This window comes from Branchiostoma belcheri, unplaced genomic scaffold (genome assembly GCF_001625305.1).
Source record: "Branchiostoma belcheri isolate BF01 breed outbred unplaced genomic scaffold, Haploidv18h27 scaffold5, whole genome shotgun sequence".
In the NCBI taxonomy this organism is placed as follows: Eukaryota; Metazoa; Chordata; class Leptocardii; order Amphioxiformes; family Branchiostomatidae; genus Branchiostoma; species Branchiostoma belcheri.
Genome location: NW_017804131.1, coordinates 2,851,465 through 2,863,178, shown reverse-complemented (window position 1 = coordinate 2,863,178; position 11,714 = coordinate 2,851,465). Strand labels below are relative to the sequence as shown.

The following is an 11,714-nucleotide window of genomic DNA, read 5'->3' as shown; positions in this document are numbered from 1 at the left end:
CTCTTGTCACGTGTGTTTTCTCTTAATGTTAAATATGTAATATATTTTAGGATACATGTGATATATGCTGCATTAAGCTGGTCTTTATTTGTTAAGACACAGGGCCCACTGTGCAAGCCTCATCTCATACAATGTATGAGACATGTACTGTATTTCTTGGCAGTAATAACAGTAAGTTTAGCGTCTCTGAGTTTGTTTCCCTGAGTGACTGATATCTGCAGTTTTTAAGACATAAATAATGTATTGTTTGTAATATGTATGTTCATTGGTGGTAAGGAAGGTTGTCTACTAATAACTTAATATGTAAGGAGATGTCTACAAAATAATACAAGCCAACATGGATAAGGTGAACAGCAAGTTTATTGAAGTACTACTGTATTGAAAATTCCAGCACAGTTTCAACTCAGCCTCAGTAGTTTGGCAGTGGACAGTTAATTACCGTAAAGTTATAAATAACGTTACAGTTGGAAAAGACACCTTCCTTCATGATCTAACAAAGATCTGAAAATAAAATTTTTCTACAGACAATTAGGACAGTAAAGCAAAGTTCTTGCCATAGTTTGATTTCACGTTTATGAAATAACAGAAATATGCATGTCAATCAATACTTAAAAACTTGCATCTGTATCTCAAATAACTTACTGGTAAACAAACATGTACATTTTACAAGTCTCTGATTCAAGATATACATCTTATAGCAACATATATTTCTCGTATAATGTCATATGAATATGGCTGTGAAACCATATTACATATCTATGCGAAACCATACAACTTCTTGGCATAAAATGACTAACACAGCACGCCCGATAATAAAAGACTTGGTAAATCACGTACATGTATTTCCCTCATGCTGCCTTGTACACACACATTTTTCCAACCCTCTTGGCGAGTTCTTTCTGTCCACTCCGCCTCAGAGCTTTCTCTATCCCCTTCACATCCGCCTTCTTGCCGTTGACTTCCACCCAGGCAGTCAGCACTTCTGTCACCCTCTGGCGGCGGCTGGAGTTCGAGTCTTTGATCTTCTTAAGGACTCTCCTTGGAACCTTCTTACCGGGCAGGTTCTTGGCAAACTTCTGCCAGCGGACCGACAAATTCTTGGCGACGTATTCGACTGCTTTGCGAAGGTTATCGTCTGAAACGGAATGACACCGATATGTTTTATTTAAGGAAACATACTCCCTTTGCCCTCACTGATTATTAGCCTTTAAAAAAAGTTGTATTTTGACATTTCTTTGGTTGATCTGAAATAATTAAAGGGAAGTGTAATATGTACCTTCAATGGTTTGCGTAGTTGAACTGTTGTTAGGACGATCCGTTTCCTCAGATTGTGAATCCGCACAGATTGCGTCACGGTGACGGCTTCCGTGTCGTTTGAAGGTCAGGCCAAGTGCAGTGCAGTTCCTGTGCGGGCGACAGGGGACGGTGTTGGACGTCTCATCGGAGAAGGTTCCTTGTTTGCACCTCCGGCACACTACATCAGAATTTGGGGTGCCTGGAGGGAAAAACAATTCACAAACATTAATTTGATTTGCCGTATCGATTTCAAAGTTCCTGTTGACATTTAGCTTAGACAAAATCGATCACAAGTTCAAGTAAACATGACGTCATCCCCACCTTTTCTCACGACCCCATGCCCACGTGGACATCGTCTGTGTGCGCGGCAAATCTCAAGGTCCAGGAAAAAGCCAAGTATGCACTCACACCTGGAACAACAATCGGTTGTTATTTCAATCTGAAAACGTCTAAAGATTGAAGTACAATAATCGTCATTTTTACGAACAGAATTTGATAGTTGCAAATACCCTTATTGCCCGATGCCTTCAGACTTCAGTGCTATACTACCTTCAGTAGTTATATTGATATAGCCTGTGTGATAAAAGCAAAGTCAAAGCGAAGCGATGAGGAACTAGAACTGTGCTATATTGGAACCTAACATCGGCTAAGTTTGCCCTTGGGGTGTTGTTTCCATGCCCATGTCTTTGTCAGTCGCATAACAGGCTGAAAACCACCTGTTACATGTCCCGTCATGCAATGCGACACGTTCAGACCGTGACTTTGAGTAGTGAAAATCAAACGTTTGAACTAAAAAGAACAAATAGACATCAACCAACAACATAACCCCCATGAATGCGGAACGTGTTTTTACTTTTTTTTTTCTCGGATGGCAGGTGTTCTTAAAAGGGAAGAGGATGTTTGCTTCAATGGGGAGTGACCATCATGAGTTGTACATCGTGGGTGTACAGTGTACTATATTATAAGAGAAAGTATCCAGAACTGCTGTGTGGAACGTCTCACATTAAGGCCTTTGATTCTTAGATTAGTGAAGAAGAAAGACTTCGATGCACCTGACTGTCTTTGGGTATCGTTGTTGCTAGCAACAACGACTTGATGTAACACACCGTGAAGTTCCTGAATTGCTTCCGACACGAAAGAATAAGTTACATTGTGGACACGACACTATTGCATGATTAGGTTCTGTAAACGAGATGCTTTGTGTTGTATTCTTTACACACGCACCTCTTTGAAGGTAGCTTATATGTACTTCAACAACGCCGATGATTCACTTCTTTGGCACTTCCAATCGCCCACATTTCCTCCCCCACATCGCTTCCCCCTCCCGTAAACTAAATTTAAAACGATTTTTCACAATCTTTTAAAGCCCTGTGTAACCGTATCTTACTAAGGCAGAGTTGTAGTTACCTTCTGTTGTGTGTCGTGGTGCATTCTTCCGACACTTTCTGGTTGGGTTTGCCACAAAACTCGTTGCAGTAACGACATTCGGGTTCCCAGTTATAGTACTCGGTGAAGTGATTGTCAGGACACACCTAGATTGAAAAACCAAACGTATAGAGTCAGACCTTAGGAAAAACGTTAAAACTGTTGAAATTTGAAACAGCTTGTCGTACATTGCTGCCAGCAACAACAACGTGAAAGTGCAGTTGAATCGCCTGCTGTTACAGATGTATAACCTTGAGGTCAGCTACTATTAGTGGCTGATATCACTCAGCACATGTTCGGAACATGTGTGTGCAAGGAAAGGCCGTCAGCCCGTACCTGGCATACGGTGGGACTGTTGGCTGTACAGTAGTCCTTCAAACGTGTTCCAGGCGGACACTGGTCGCACAGTAGCCGCCGTCCGCTCGCTGGATCTTTGTATTTGAACTTGGGGGATGAGGTAACGTTCTGTACTGGCTCACCAGCCACGAACAGGACCTAATGGTACAAAGATTAAAGTCAACGTTTATAACCCATTGTACATATATGTACATGTTTATACATGTACATGGGTGCTTACTGTTTCCCCCTTTGGCCTCACGTATTTTATATAAGCATACCGTTTACTCAATGTCTAGACTGTCCTAAGGGCTAACGTTTCTGACGGGCTATATTTAGAAGTTTGTCCTTATTAATGCACATCTTGGTTATAATACGCACTGCTTACATATATACATCAAGACAATAGGGGTTGGGAAACCACAGAATGATTCATATTTCCTTGTGGTAAGAGAAATGTCAGGAATGACGCAGCTGAATTAAAGTTCCCTGGTACAGTACTATTTAAATGCCTCCAACTGGAATTCCCCTGACACGTAAGCACTCAGGGTGGGGGTCTTATTTTCTTAAGACACAGCCCCAGGGTTAAGACTTATATTGAAGGTATGTAACATTTACAACAATGTGAATGAGGGAGATCTTACCGTCGTGAGGATGACGACAACAGCACTTCGGAGTAAAGCTGCCATTTTTCAGGAACTTTGAAAACATCTGGCTGTGTGGTTACGTCGTTATGACGTTTACAAGAGGCGTGGCTAACACAAAGGGTGACTCACGGGGGAATCCCCAACTTTTCATGATCACGAGATGATCCCGTGATCTTGATCGCAGATCACCAATTGACATAGTAAATCCCAGTTCAGTAGATGTAAGGAAAAGTTAATGCAATACTTATAAAGGAGAGCAGAAACATTTTTCGTAGCTATTAGATCCAGCAAGAACGTGGCCATGTATGGGAAGTTAAATGTCTGGCACAGGTCCAAACTCCAAAGTAGGAGATGACAGCACACGCAATGCGGTTTCAGGATACATTGCATATTGTGAAGTCAAACTAGTGACGTGTTAACGTGACGATATCATACTAGTCACGTTAAGTCGCTAAAGGCATTTTTGGTCTCTCGCTTGCGTTTAATCTCTGGCGATCATCGGGAATATTGGCGTATTTTGCATTTCGATGCGTTCAGTTCACCTGACGTTTGACACACCTGTTGACGACTTTCAACCCTTTGACGTCACCGCATTCCGTCATAGGGATGGCCTGCATTACGAACTTAGGGCCAATGAGCACGTAACAGCGACAAATATCTACACATCATGAGGAAGACATACCATCTCACATGGAGAGTGCGGTGTCCCAAGATGTGGCTGCACGCCTGTACACTTGTGTGTGTCGCGGTAAGGCCATGTTTCACAACAGCGTTTGTTTGTTTTCTACCTTAAAATATTTTAGTTGTGGGGGCTTAACTAAGGGGGAGGGGGTGAACGTGTTTGCGTATGACAATCTCAGTCTTTGTATTCCAATGAATTTTTTGCCATACATGCCAGAAAATCTGTGAACTTCGTATAACTTCGGCATCGCTGTACCCACTTGTCTAGGACGTCTTAAATTATGTACTCGGTTTCTCGGTTTAGTCTTTAATCATAATTTTAAATACGAAACGCACTTCCTTTGCCTATCCATATCTTTCAGATCTCTTTACTTGTATGTGAGGCACGTGCTTCAGATCCGCCCCCCAAATGGCAGCACGATGACCCCATCTCCGGTAGAACTGTGTACTGTGACTGGTGTAAGCCCGGAGAGTACATGAACCGGCCCTGTACGGAGCAGAGTCCCACAGAGTGCCTCCCCTGCCCCTGGGACCACTACACAGAATACTACAACCAGGAGCCTGAGTGTCTCCTGTGCCACCAGGAGTGTAACCTGAAGGAACATGAACACGAACATGAGGCCCTGCCGTGTACAGCCGTGCAGAACCGCCAGTGTGAATGTGATGACGGGTACTACCTGTTGTTCGAGTTTTGTCTTCCTCACACAGAGTGCGAGATAGGAGAAGGCGTCAGGGAAAAAGGTAAGGTTTATTTTTGACAAATATTTTAAAATAATACACACAGCAGAATTATTAGCTACGTGTACTTTGGGGGAGCTTTCGAGGCGCACTCTGTCTCTTCGTCATTCCAGCAAGGTAAGGTTTGTCTTTTTGTTTGTGCGCGAGTTTTTGTATGTTTGTCACTTTGCTTTTGTGTGTGTGTTTATGTGTGTGTTTATGTGTGTGTTTATGTGTGTGTGTGTGTGTGTGTGTGTGTGTGTGTGTGTGTGTGTTTATGTGTGTGTTTATGTGTGTGTTTATGTGTGTGTGTGTGTGTGTGTGTGTGTGTGTGTGTGTGTGTGTGTGTGTGTGTGTGTGTGTGTGTGTGTGTGTCTCATGACATACATAGTGACATACATAATGACATATATATGTATTTCCATATCTGACTTCTCTCATGACGCTGAGACTGACACGTACACTGCGCAAATCACGATTGTCCTCTTCCCTCCCGTCACTCATTGTCACTGTAGGCACCCCGTGGAAGAACACGAGATGCATGCGCTGTGGGTCAGGCACGTTTTCAGACGAGGTGTCCAGCACGGCGGAATGTAAACCTCACACGGACTGTACCATTGAGGGGGAGTGTGTGGTCCAGGAGGGCAACAGGCGGAGGGACAACACGTGTGGCACCTGCGCTGTCAATGGAACAGGTATGTGTTCACCAGGAACTTCAGCTTCTTTTTATGTTCTTGGCAGTTAGCTAATATTAAACTTGTCAAAGTTACTCACACATTCCCAGTGTTTATTATAAAAGGTGGACGGACAGGTCTTATTGCTAAAGTCACATTCAATAGATCTATGTTTAAGTTTTATCCGAAGTCTATAATATCTGACCTTTTATCTTTTAGTGTCCAACTCGTCCGTGAGCGACGCGACACAGGTGCCTCCAACAGAAGATGGAAACACAACCGGCTATGAAGGTACAACACAGTAGTACAAAATGAATTTTATCGCCATGTGGTAAGGTTATTTCTTGCCTTTCTTGTTAAAATCGTACTCAAAAAGTTACTCGTGGTAAAGCTTTACGTGGTACAGACAGTATAGTTTTACTTTCGTATAACTTTCTGACCAGCAATATAACGAAGACGTTTTATTAATATTCATTGATTTCTTCCTTACAGACGCAAACAAGTCCGATGACGCCACCAAGACCCCCCACCCTGGTGGCTCGACATGGGGGCCCTACTGGCTCCCCTACTTGTTACTGGGGCTGGTCATATTCATTGCCGTGATCATCGTGGCTGCTGTGGTCACATTATGGAGGGACGACCCTGCAGTACAGAGCAGACGGCGACTGCCGTCAAGGGTCAGTCTGACAGAAATCTTTGTCAAGCGAGCCTCTCAAACCAGCATTGGGAGTGCGCCAGGACCCAGCGAACACCAGCAGCCTCTGCTAGAGGATAACACAGGTCAGAGAAGGAGGTCGAGTCAAGAAAAGGCGGCAAGGCTCGTAGGCCACACTACCGCCGCCAAGAGGTTCCAGAGGGGACTCTCCGTCGAAGAGGAGGAGAGGACCCCGTCTCTTACTTCCGATGAAGGTGTGTATTGCGCGACAAAAAGGCCTATATATTGTCCATAGAGGCATCGTCAGAAATGAATACATTGTGCACGGTGTTTGCCACAGTCTTTAGATGTACTGGCCATGGCAACCTCCTTGGCCATGGCTAGTACTTTCACATCGAATTAATTTTCCCACTTTTATTGCTGCAGAGCTGTCCCGTGAGAAGGTAGCTCTTTCTCACGCTGACCACATAGCCGAGGACATCGGTGCTGAGTGGAGAGCCCTGGGTAGGAAACTGGGCTTCAATGACGGCCAGTGTGACGGTTTCCAAAACGACTACCAGGTAAGCTTTCTTCTTTCTCTTTTTGTCAGTATATGAAGTAGCTTCGACTTTTCTGACCAGACAAAGTTATTGCGTTTCTCTCTTGGAATCTCTTTGAGTTTGAATATGTTTCGGAGGCTATATTTCTAGATAAAATAAGATTTGCTGATGACAAAAAAACTGTTTTCTCGTGCTTTTCCAGGGACTGAAAGAAATCACGTACCAGATGTTGCGCAAGTGGATCGAAGTGAAGGGAGAGGGCGCCACGCTAGGAACCCTGGGTAACGCACTTGTTGACGTGAGGAAAGAAGACGTCAGGTCAAAACTCTTTACTTTCGAACACGGGCGCCGGCTGAGTAGAGACGAGTCTTCTTAGAGAGTCAACCATGTCTTCCCATCCAGCTTGTTTTTAGAATATTGTTGGATGCTTTTTTTCTACTGTGCAACCAACCAGGTATCCATGTTGTGTTGTGCGACCTACCCTTTTCTAATACTTGGCATGGTATCAAAGCAGACAATTGACAATGTATCGAAAAACTTTAAATTTATCTTTCATTCAATGACATTAGGGTACACGCCGTGCATATTTTTAACTGTACTGTTTTTTTAAGTGGTACATATACCCCACAAATGTTGCACGAGTTGGATTGAATTCTGCCAGTACAATATACAGAGAGCCCTCCTCGCAATTTTGCCGATCGTGGAACGGTAACCAAGAAGACTTTGCTGTATTTCAAAGTGATACTATCTTAAGGCTGCTATATGACAGTGCTGCAATAACGTGTGACACACGTGTATACACCATATGTTGTTTTATTAATGGTGATCTGTGTATGTATCATGGTGATATTAGTAAGGGAAACATCATGTAAAATCTCCAGCCATATGATATATAAAATATTTTACGATATATATGTGACAACGAATTGTATCAATACTTGTAGTATAGTATGTAAGTACGGTGGTAAGATCGAGGGTATATTTTGTTGACCATGGGATCAATTCTGACAAATATTTGTATATATTTGTACATTTGATACTTTTACATAAAACCAATGTAAATACATTGTATTTGAAATAGTATGCGTCTTGCTACGATGTTTGTTCCAGTAGCGCCTCTGCCAGTTCCGGTTTTCCTACTTTACTCAAAGCGTCCACGAGTTTCCCTAACGTCACGTCCCCTCTCCTCTCGTCTATCCACGTTCTCAGCATCTGAAACACGACCTCTCTCAGCTGTAGACCGTAGTCGCTCTGAAACCCGTCCAGCCGCCCGTCCGAGAAGCCGAGGTGATCCCGGCCGAGTTGACGCCAGGCGCCGCCGATGTCGCCAACGATGAGCTCGACATCATCTAGGTTGGCGGGGCGGCGGCGTAGTTCTGGAAAAGGTAATATATTTCTATCATTTATCCATGTTCGTTCACTCAAACACTCACTGTCCGGTTTATCGTCAGCTGTTCCCCGACTTAGACGTGCTTGCACTGCATTACTGAGGCTTGGTGGCAGCCTACCACCTGCCTCTGTCCGTGTTATAGATGCATTTTATGAAGTTTCTACCTTTTACCGCTATTAAATTATAACGTTTTTGGACTAGATGTGCGATAATTGAGCTCTTCAGATTTGCGCGTGCATTTTGTGACAGATCATCGACAGTACACTTACCATCGTCATTTGGTCGCGATTTTGTCCTCCTAAGTCTGGGCACGGTCGGAGAACTTGTACGGGTCATGGCTAACGGGTTTCTCCTAGCGGAAGTTGTCTGTCTTGCAGCAGCAGCAGCAGTATGAGCGTGGTGGGTCTCAAACAGTTCGTCTACTTGGTCAGATTCGGTGGGAGGACTTTCCTTGCCCTTAGGGATCCCTACAAATGAAACTATGGGTGTTTTCCCTGCTAAAGTCGTCTGTAGGGGCGGAAGTCCCTGTGACGTGTCAGCCCGCCGTCTTCGGAATGTATGAACCACGCAGCAAAACGCAACTGTGAAAAGTTGAAATTTAAAAATAACAACTTTTTTTCTTTCATGAATCCATCTAATGTGCTACCAACATTTCTTGTTCAAGTAACACATTTTAGATATACAATGTATTTCAAATATCTGTTACATGGCGACGTGTCTATGGTAAAATGATATTTACAAGAACCAACATAAATATATAATGAATCCTTGTCTTATGTACCTATAACTGCTGCAATGATGACTATAGCGATTGTGACGTAAACTATCGGCTCCCATCTTACTTCTGTCACAGTGACGTGTTTCAGGGTCGCGTTGTCTTCTTGCCTTGCCGCTGATGTTCAGAAGTTATTTGATACAAAGAAAAAAAAACTTATCATCAAACTTATCATCAATAATATTGCTCATCATATCTACATTTTTATGTAACATTTGCTCATTGTTTTATGTGCATGAAAGTAGCGCTGTTTATTCAAAAATTATCAAACATTAATAATACGGAAGCCATATATCACACATACCGGAGACAAACTCTGTTGATCCCGCCGTAGGTACAGTTGTTTCGTCTTCAGACTTCGGCGTGGCTGCTGGATTCCATGTGTAAGAGATAGGCAAGGGAACGATAAAATCAATACACCTTAAAATGGATCCACAATAATCATATGACAAAGGGTGTTGAAAAATTAATCTAAGCCATACAAAGAGCTTGCTATAGCTTGCATTAGATGGACAGAAAATTGTGTTTTAGGGGCCGTTACAGATATGTCTATGTGTTCATCTGTTCTAGATCCGCAAGTCTAACATTCACACATTTAGTAAAAAAAGCTATATCCGTACTTGTGACGTAGTCCGGGCATATCTCACAGACGTTGTCGACCCCCCTGTTGCCCCTCCGTGTGACACACAGTCCCATAGTCCCACAGTCCGTGTGGTTCCTACACGGGGCTATGCTGGACTCCACGTTAGAGAACGTGCCTGAACTACACCGTCTGCACTTGGTGTTCGTCCAGGGGGTCCCTGAGAAAAGCGATATTTTGGATATACAAGTTTTTCTGATAAAATGCTTTAAGTATTGCCCTAGCCTCAAAATTAAGTTCTGGAATTAATATCAAGAGACATTAAAACAATGACAAACGCATTAATACTACCAATAAAAACTTGTAAAACATTAATCATTATATTGCTGAACGTTCAAAATTTCAGAAACGAAAGACGGGATTGGTTTGCATATGCATGATATACCATACCTCTCTGTACAACCCCGTACCGGATGGGACATTTAGTGTGAAGAAAGCAGAATTCTGCGACCAGGAAGAAGCCGTCTTCACAGACGCACTCTCTGTTGTTGGTAGGCGTGCACTCTAACAGGACACGCTCGTGGGCCTGCCATGGGTTAGTAGACAGTAATATCACGATAACATATAGTATATGACACGATACTACTGAGAAGTATAGAAGTAGTCTCTGCATTCTGCGTTGCATACGTACTAGCTTATGGTTGATAGAAATGTATACTTTGTCCGACGAGTATATAATACTAGTAGTTTACAAGGCCTAGGGAATTTTGATTTCACAAAAGACAAAGTACTGGCTGCTCTTCGTGTTTCTACGTACTTCTAGTAGCCGGTTTACATTGACGCTTTTCCCGGCTACGAAGTATGTTTTAGAATACTTGAACTTCTTGACGATGGTGCAAAAAAAAATATGCGTATTTTTCACGAAGTATACTTTTATAGGATCTTATCTGAAACGTATTTTTCTTTGCCATTGGCACATCCTTTCCAATTATCCCACATACCTTCAGACATTCCCTGCACCGGAAGCACTCCCTGACGTGGTTAAAGTGCTCCGTGTATTCGTTCTCTGCGCATGTGCGGCACTGTGTGACGGTGGTTTGCGTGCATTCCGTGACCATGAACTCCCCGGGAGCGCACCAATCACAGAGCAGCGTTTCCCCCGACAGCGGGTTGTAGTACTCCCATTTGGGGGGTGGTTCGTCTGGCTCACATCTTACTAACAACGGAATCTGGAAAAATCATGTACAGACCTGCCAGTCTTGTTTGTACAATTTATTTACAGTTACTGAACAAAGGTGTGCCGTAAGCTTGCCCTGCAAGTCTGACGTCATTTCAGCCTGACGCGCGAACAGAGTCATCAGCCTCAGCGGCAAAAACAACAATGATCTTGAAGATGTACTGTTTCTATTTACCTACATAAAAAGTCACCATGCATTCAGGATTGTAATAGACTGTAGCTGGCTAACAATACATAATTTGCAGTCTGTCTACGTGCTTTTAGGGGGGGGCGAGAGAGAAACGTTCTTATACAAGGATACAAGTACAAGCAGTCGGGCACTAGAAAGTTCGTTAAGCTTCGGTTGTTACCTGATGTGTTATTCCAGAGATGTCTGACATTTTAGCATCTTCGAACCACCACCTGTACTTGGCCTTTTCCACCCTATAAGGTCATCTACTCCCTACGAAAACCACCGAGCATAGTGAAATCATAACGTGTCAGTACTTACGGTCAATAGAATTCCACAGGAAAGGGTGTTCAGTGTCTTCATGTCCACATCTAGCTGTGCCTTTGGGGAAAGCAACAGAAGGTAGCTATAGAAGTAGTAGATAGAGCAGAAATTCCGCTACATGACAGCCGCCCTCCCACCTTTACCGTCCCAACACGGAATGGCGCCCGCTTTGTTGCCTTAAGTCAGAGGTTAAAGTTCATTGACCTTAAGTACTAGTAACAAACGTAGCTACGTAGCTACAGTTGTCATAGCTAGTGCCGGTAATACGT

The 11,714-nt window shown here is 43.3% G+C and overlaps 3 protein-coding genes across 3 annotated transcripts; 1 reads left to right on the top strand and 2 right to left on the bottom strand.

Annotated features, from left to right (window-relative positions):
* Positions 1 to 343: 343 nt before the first annotated feature.
* LOC109479798 (tumor necrosis factor receptor superfamily member 11B-like) lies at positions 344 to 3,906 on the bottom strand. Its single transcript, XM_019781816.1, has 6 exons — positions 3,702 to 3,906; positions 3,058 to 3,216; positions 2,704 to 2,828; positions 1,618 to 1,706; positions 1,277 to 1,495; positions 344 to 1,135 (listed from the first exon to the last, which is right to left on the bottom strand). The coding sequence occupies exons 1-6, from the start codon at positions 3,744 to 3,746 to the stop codon at positions 849 to 851; spliced, it is 924 nt and encodes a 307-aa protein (XP_019637375.1). The 5' UTR covers positions 3,747 to 3,906; the 3' UTR covers positions 344 to 848.
* A 339-nt stretch (positions 3,907 to 4,245) lies between these two features.
* On the top strand, positions 4,246 to 8,051 carry LOC109479773. Its single transcript, XM_019781772.1, has 7 exons — positions 4,246 to 4,452; positions 4,748 to 5,126; positions 5,618 to 5,797; positions 5,996 to 6,067; positions 6,269 to 6,685; positions 6,858 to 6,991; positions 7,173 to 8,051. Exons 1-7 carry the CDS (start codon positions 4,372 to 4,374, stop codon positions 7,344 to 7,346), a joined length of 1,437 nt encoding a protein of 478 aa, XP_019637331.1. The 5' UTR covers positions 4,246 to 4,371; the 3' UTR covers positions 7,347 to 8,051.
* Positions 7,576 to 11,598, bottom strand: LOC109479650. Its single transcript, XM_019781637.1, has 8 exons — positions 11,443 to 11,598; positions 10,717 to 10,944; positions 10,166 to 10,301; positions 9,756 to 9,935; positions 9,440 to 9,505; positions 9,142 to 9,252; positions 8,630 to 8,941; positions 7,576 to 8,346 (listed from the first exon to the last, which is right to left on the bottom strand). The coding sequence occupies exons 1-8, from the start codon at positions 11,482 to 11,484 to the stop codon at positions 8,063 to 8,065; spliced, it is 1,359 nt and encodes a 452-aa protein (XP_019637196.1). The 5' UTR covers positions 11,485 to 11,598; the 3' UTR covers positions 7,576 to 8,062.
* Positions 11,599 to 11,714: the final 116 nt, after the last annotated feature.

Coding starts and splice junctions, on each gene's coding strand:
- LOC109479798 (XM_019781816.1), bottom strand. CDS start 3,746: ATGGCAGCTTTACTCCGAAGTGCTGTTGTCGTCATCCTCACGACG. Junction 2,829..3,057: donor ACAGTCCCACCGTATGCCAG/GTACGGGCTGAC, acceptor TTTTCAATCTAG/GTGTGTCCTGACAATCACTT. Junction 1,707..2,703: donor ACCACGACACACAACAGAAG/GTAACTACAACT, acceptor TTGTTGTTCCAG/GTGTGAGTGCATACTTGGCT.
- LOC109479773 (XM_019781772.1), top strand. CDS start 4,372: ATGAGGAAGACATACCATCTCACATGGAGAGTGCGGTGTCCCAAGATG. Junction 5,127..5,617: donor AGAAGGCGTCAGGGAAAAAG/GTAAGGTTTATT, acceptor TTGTCACTGTAG/GCACCCCGTGGAAGAACACG. Junction 6,686..6,857: donor GTCTCTTACTTCCGATGAAG/GTGTGTATTGCG, acceptor TTATTGCTGCAG/AGCTGTCCCGTGAGAAGGTA.
- LOC109479650 (XM_019781637.1), bottom strand. CDS start 11,484: ATGAAGACACTGAACACCCTTTCCTGTGGAATTCTATTGACC. Junction 10,302..10,716: donor GGTGCAGGGAATGTCTGAAG/GTATGTGGGATA, acceptor AACCCATGGCAG/GCCCACGAGCGTGTCCTGTT. Junction 9,253..9,439: donor ATCAACAGAGTTTGTCTCCG/GTATGTGTGATA, acceptor TCTGAACATCAG/CGGCAAGGCAAGAAGACAAC.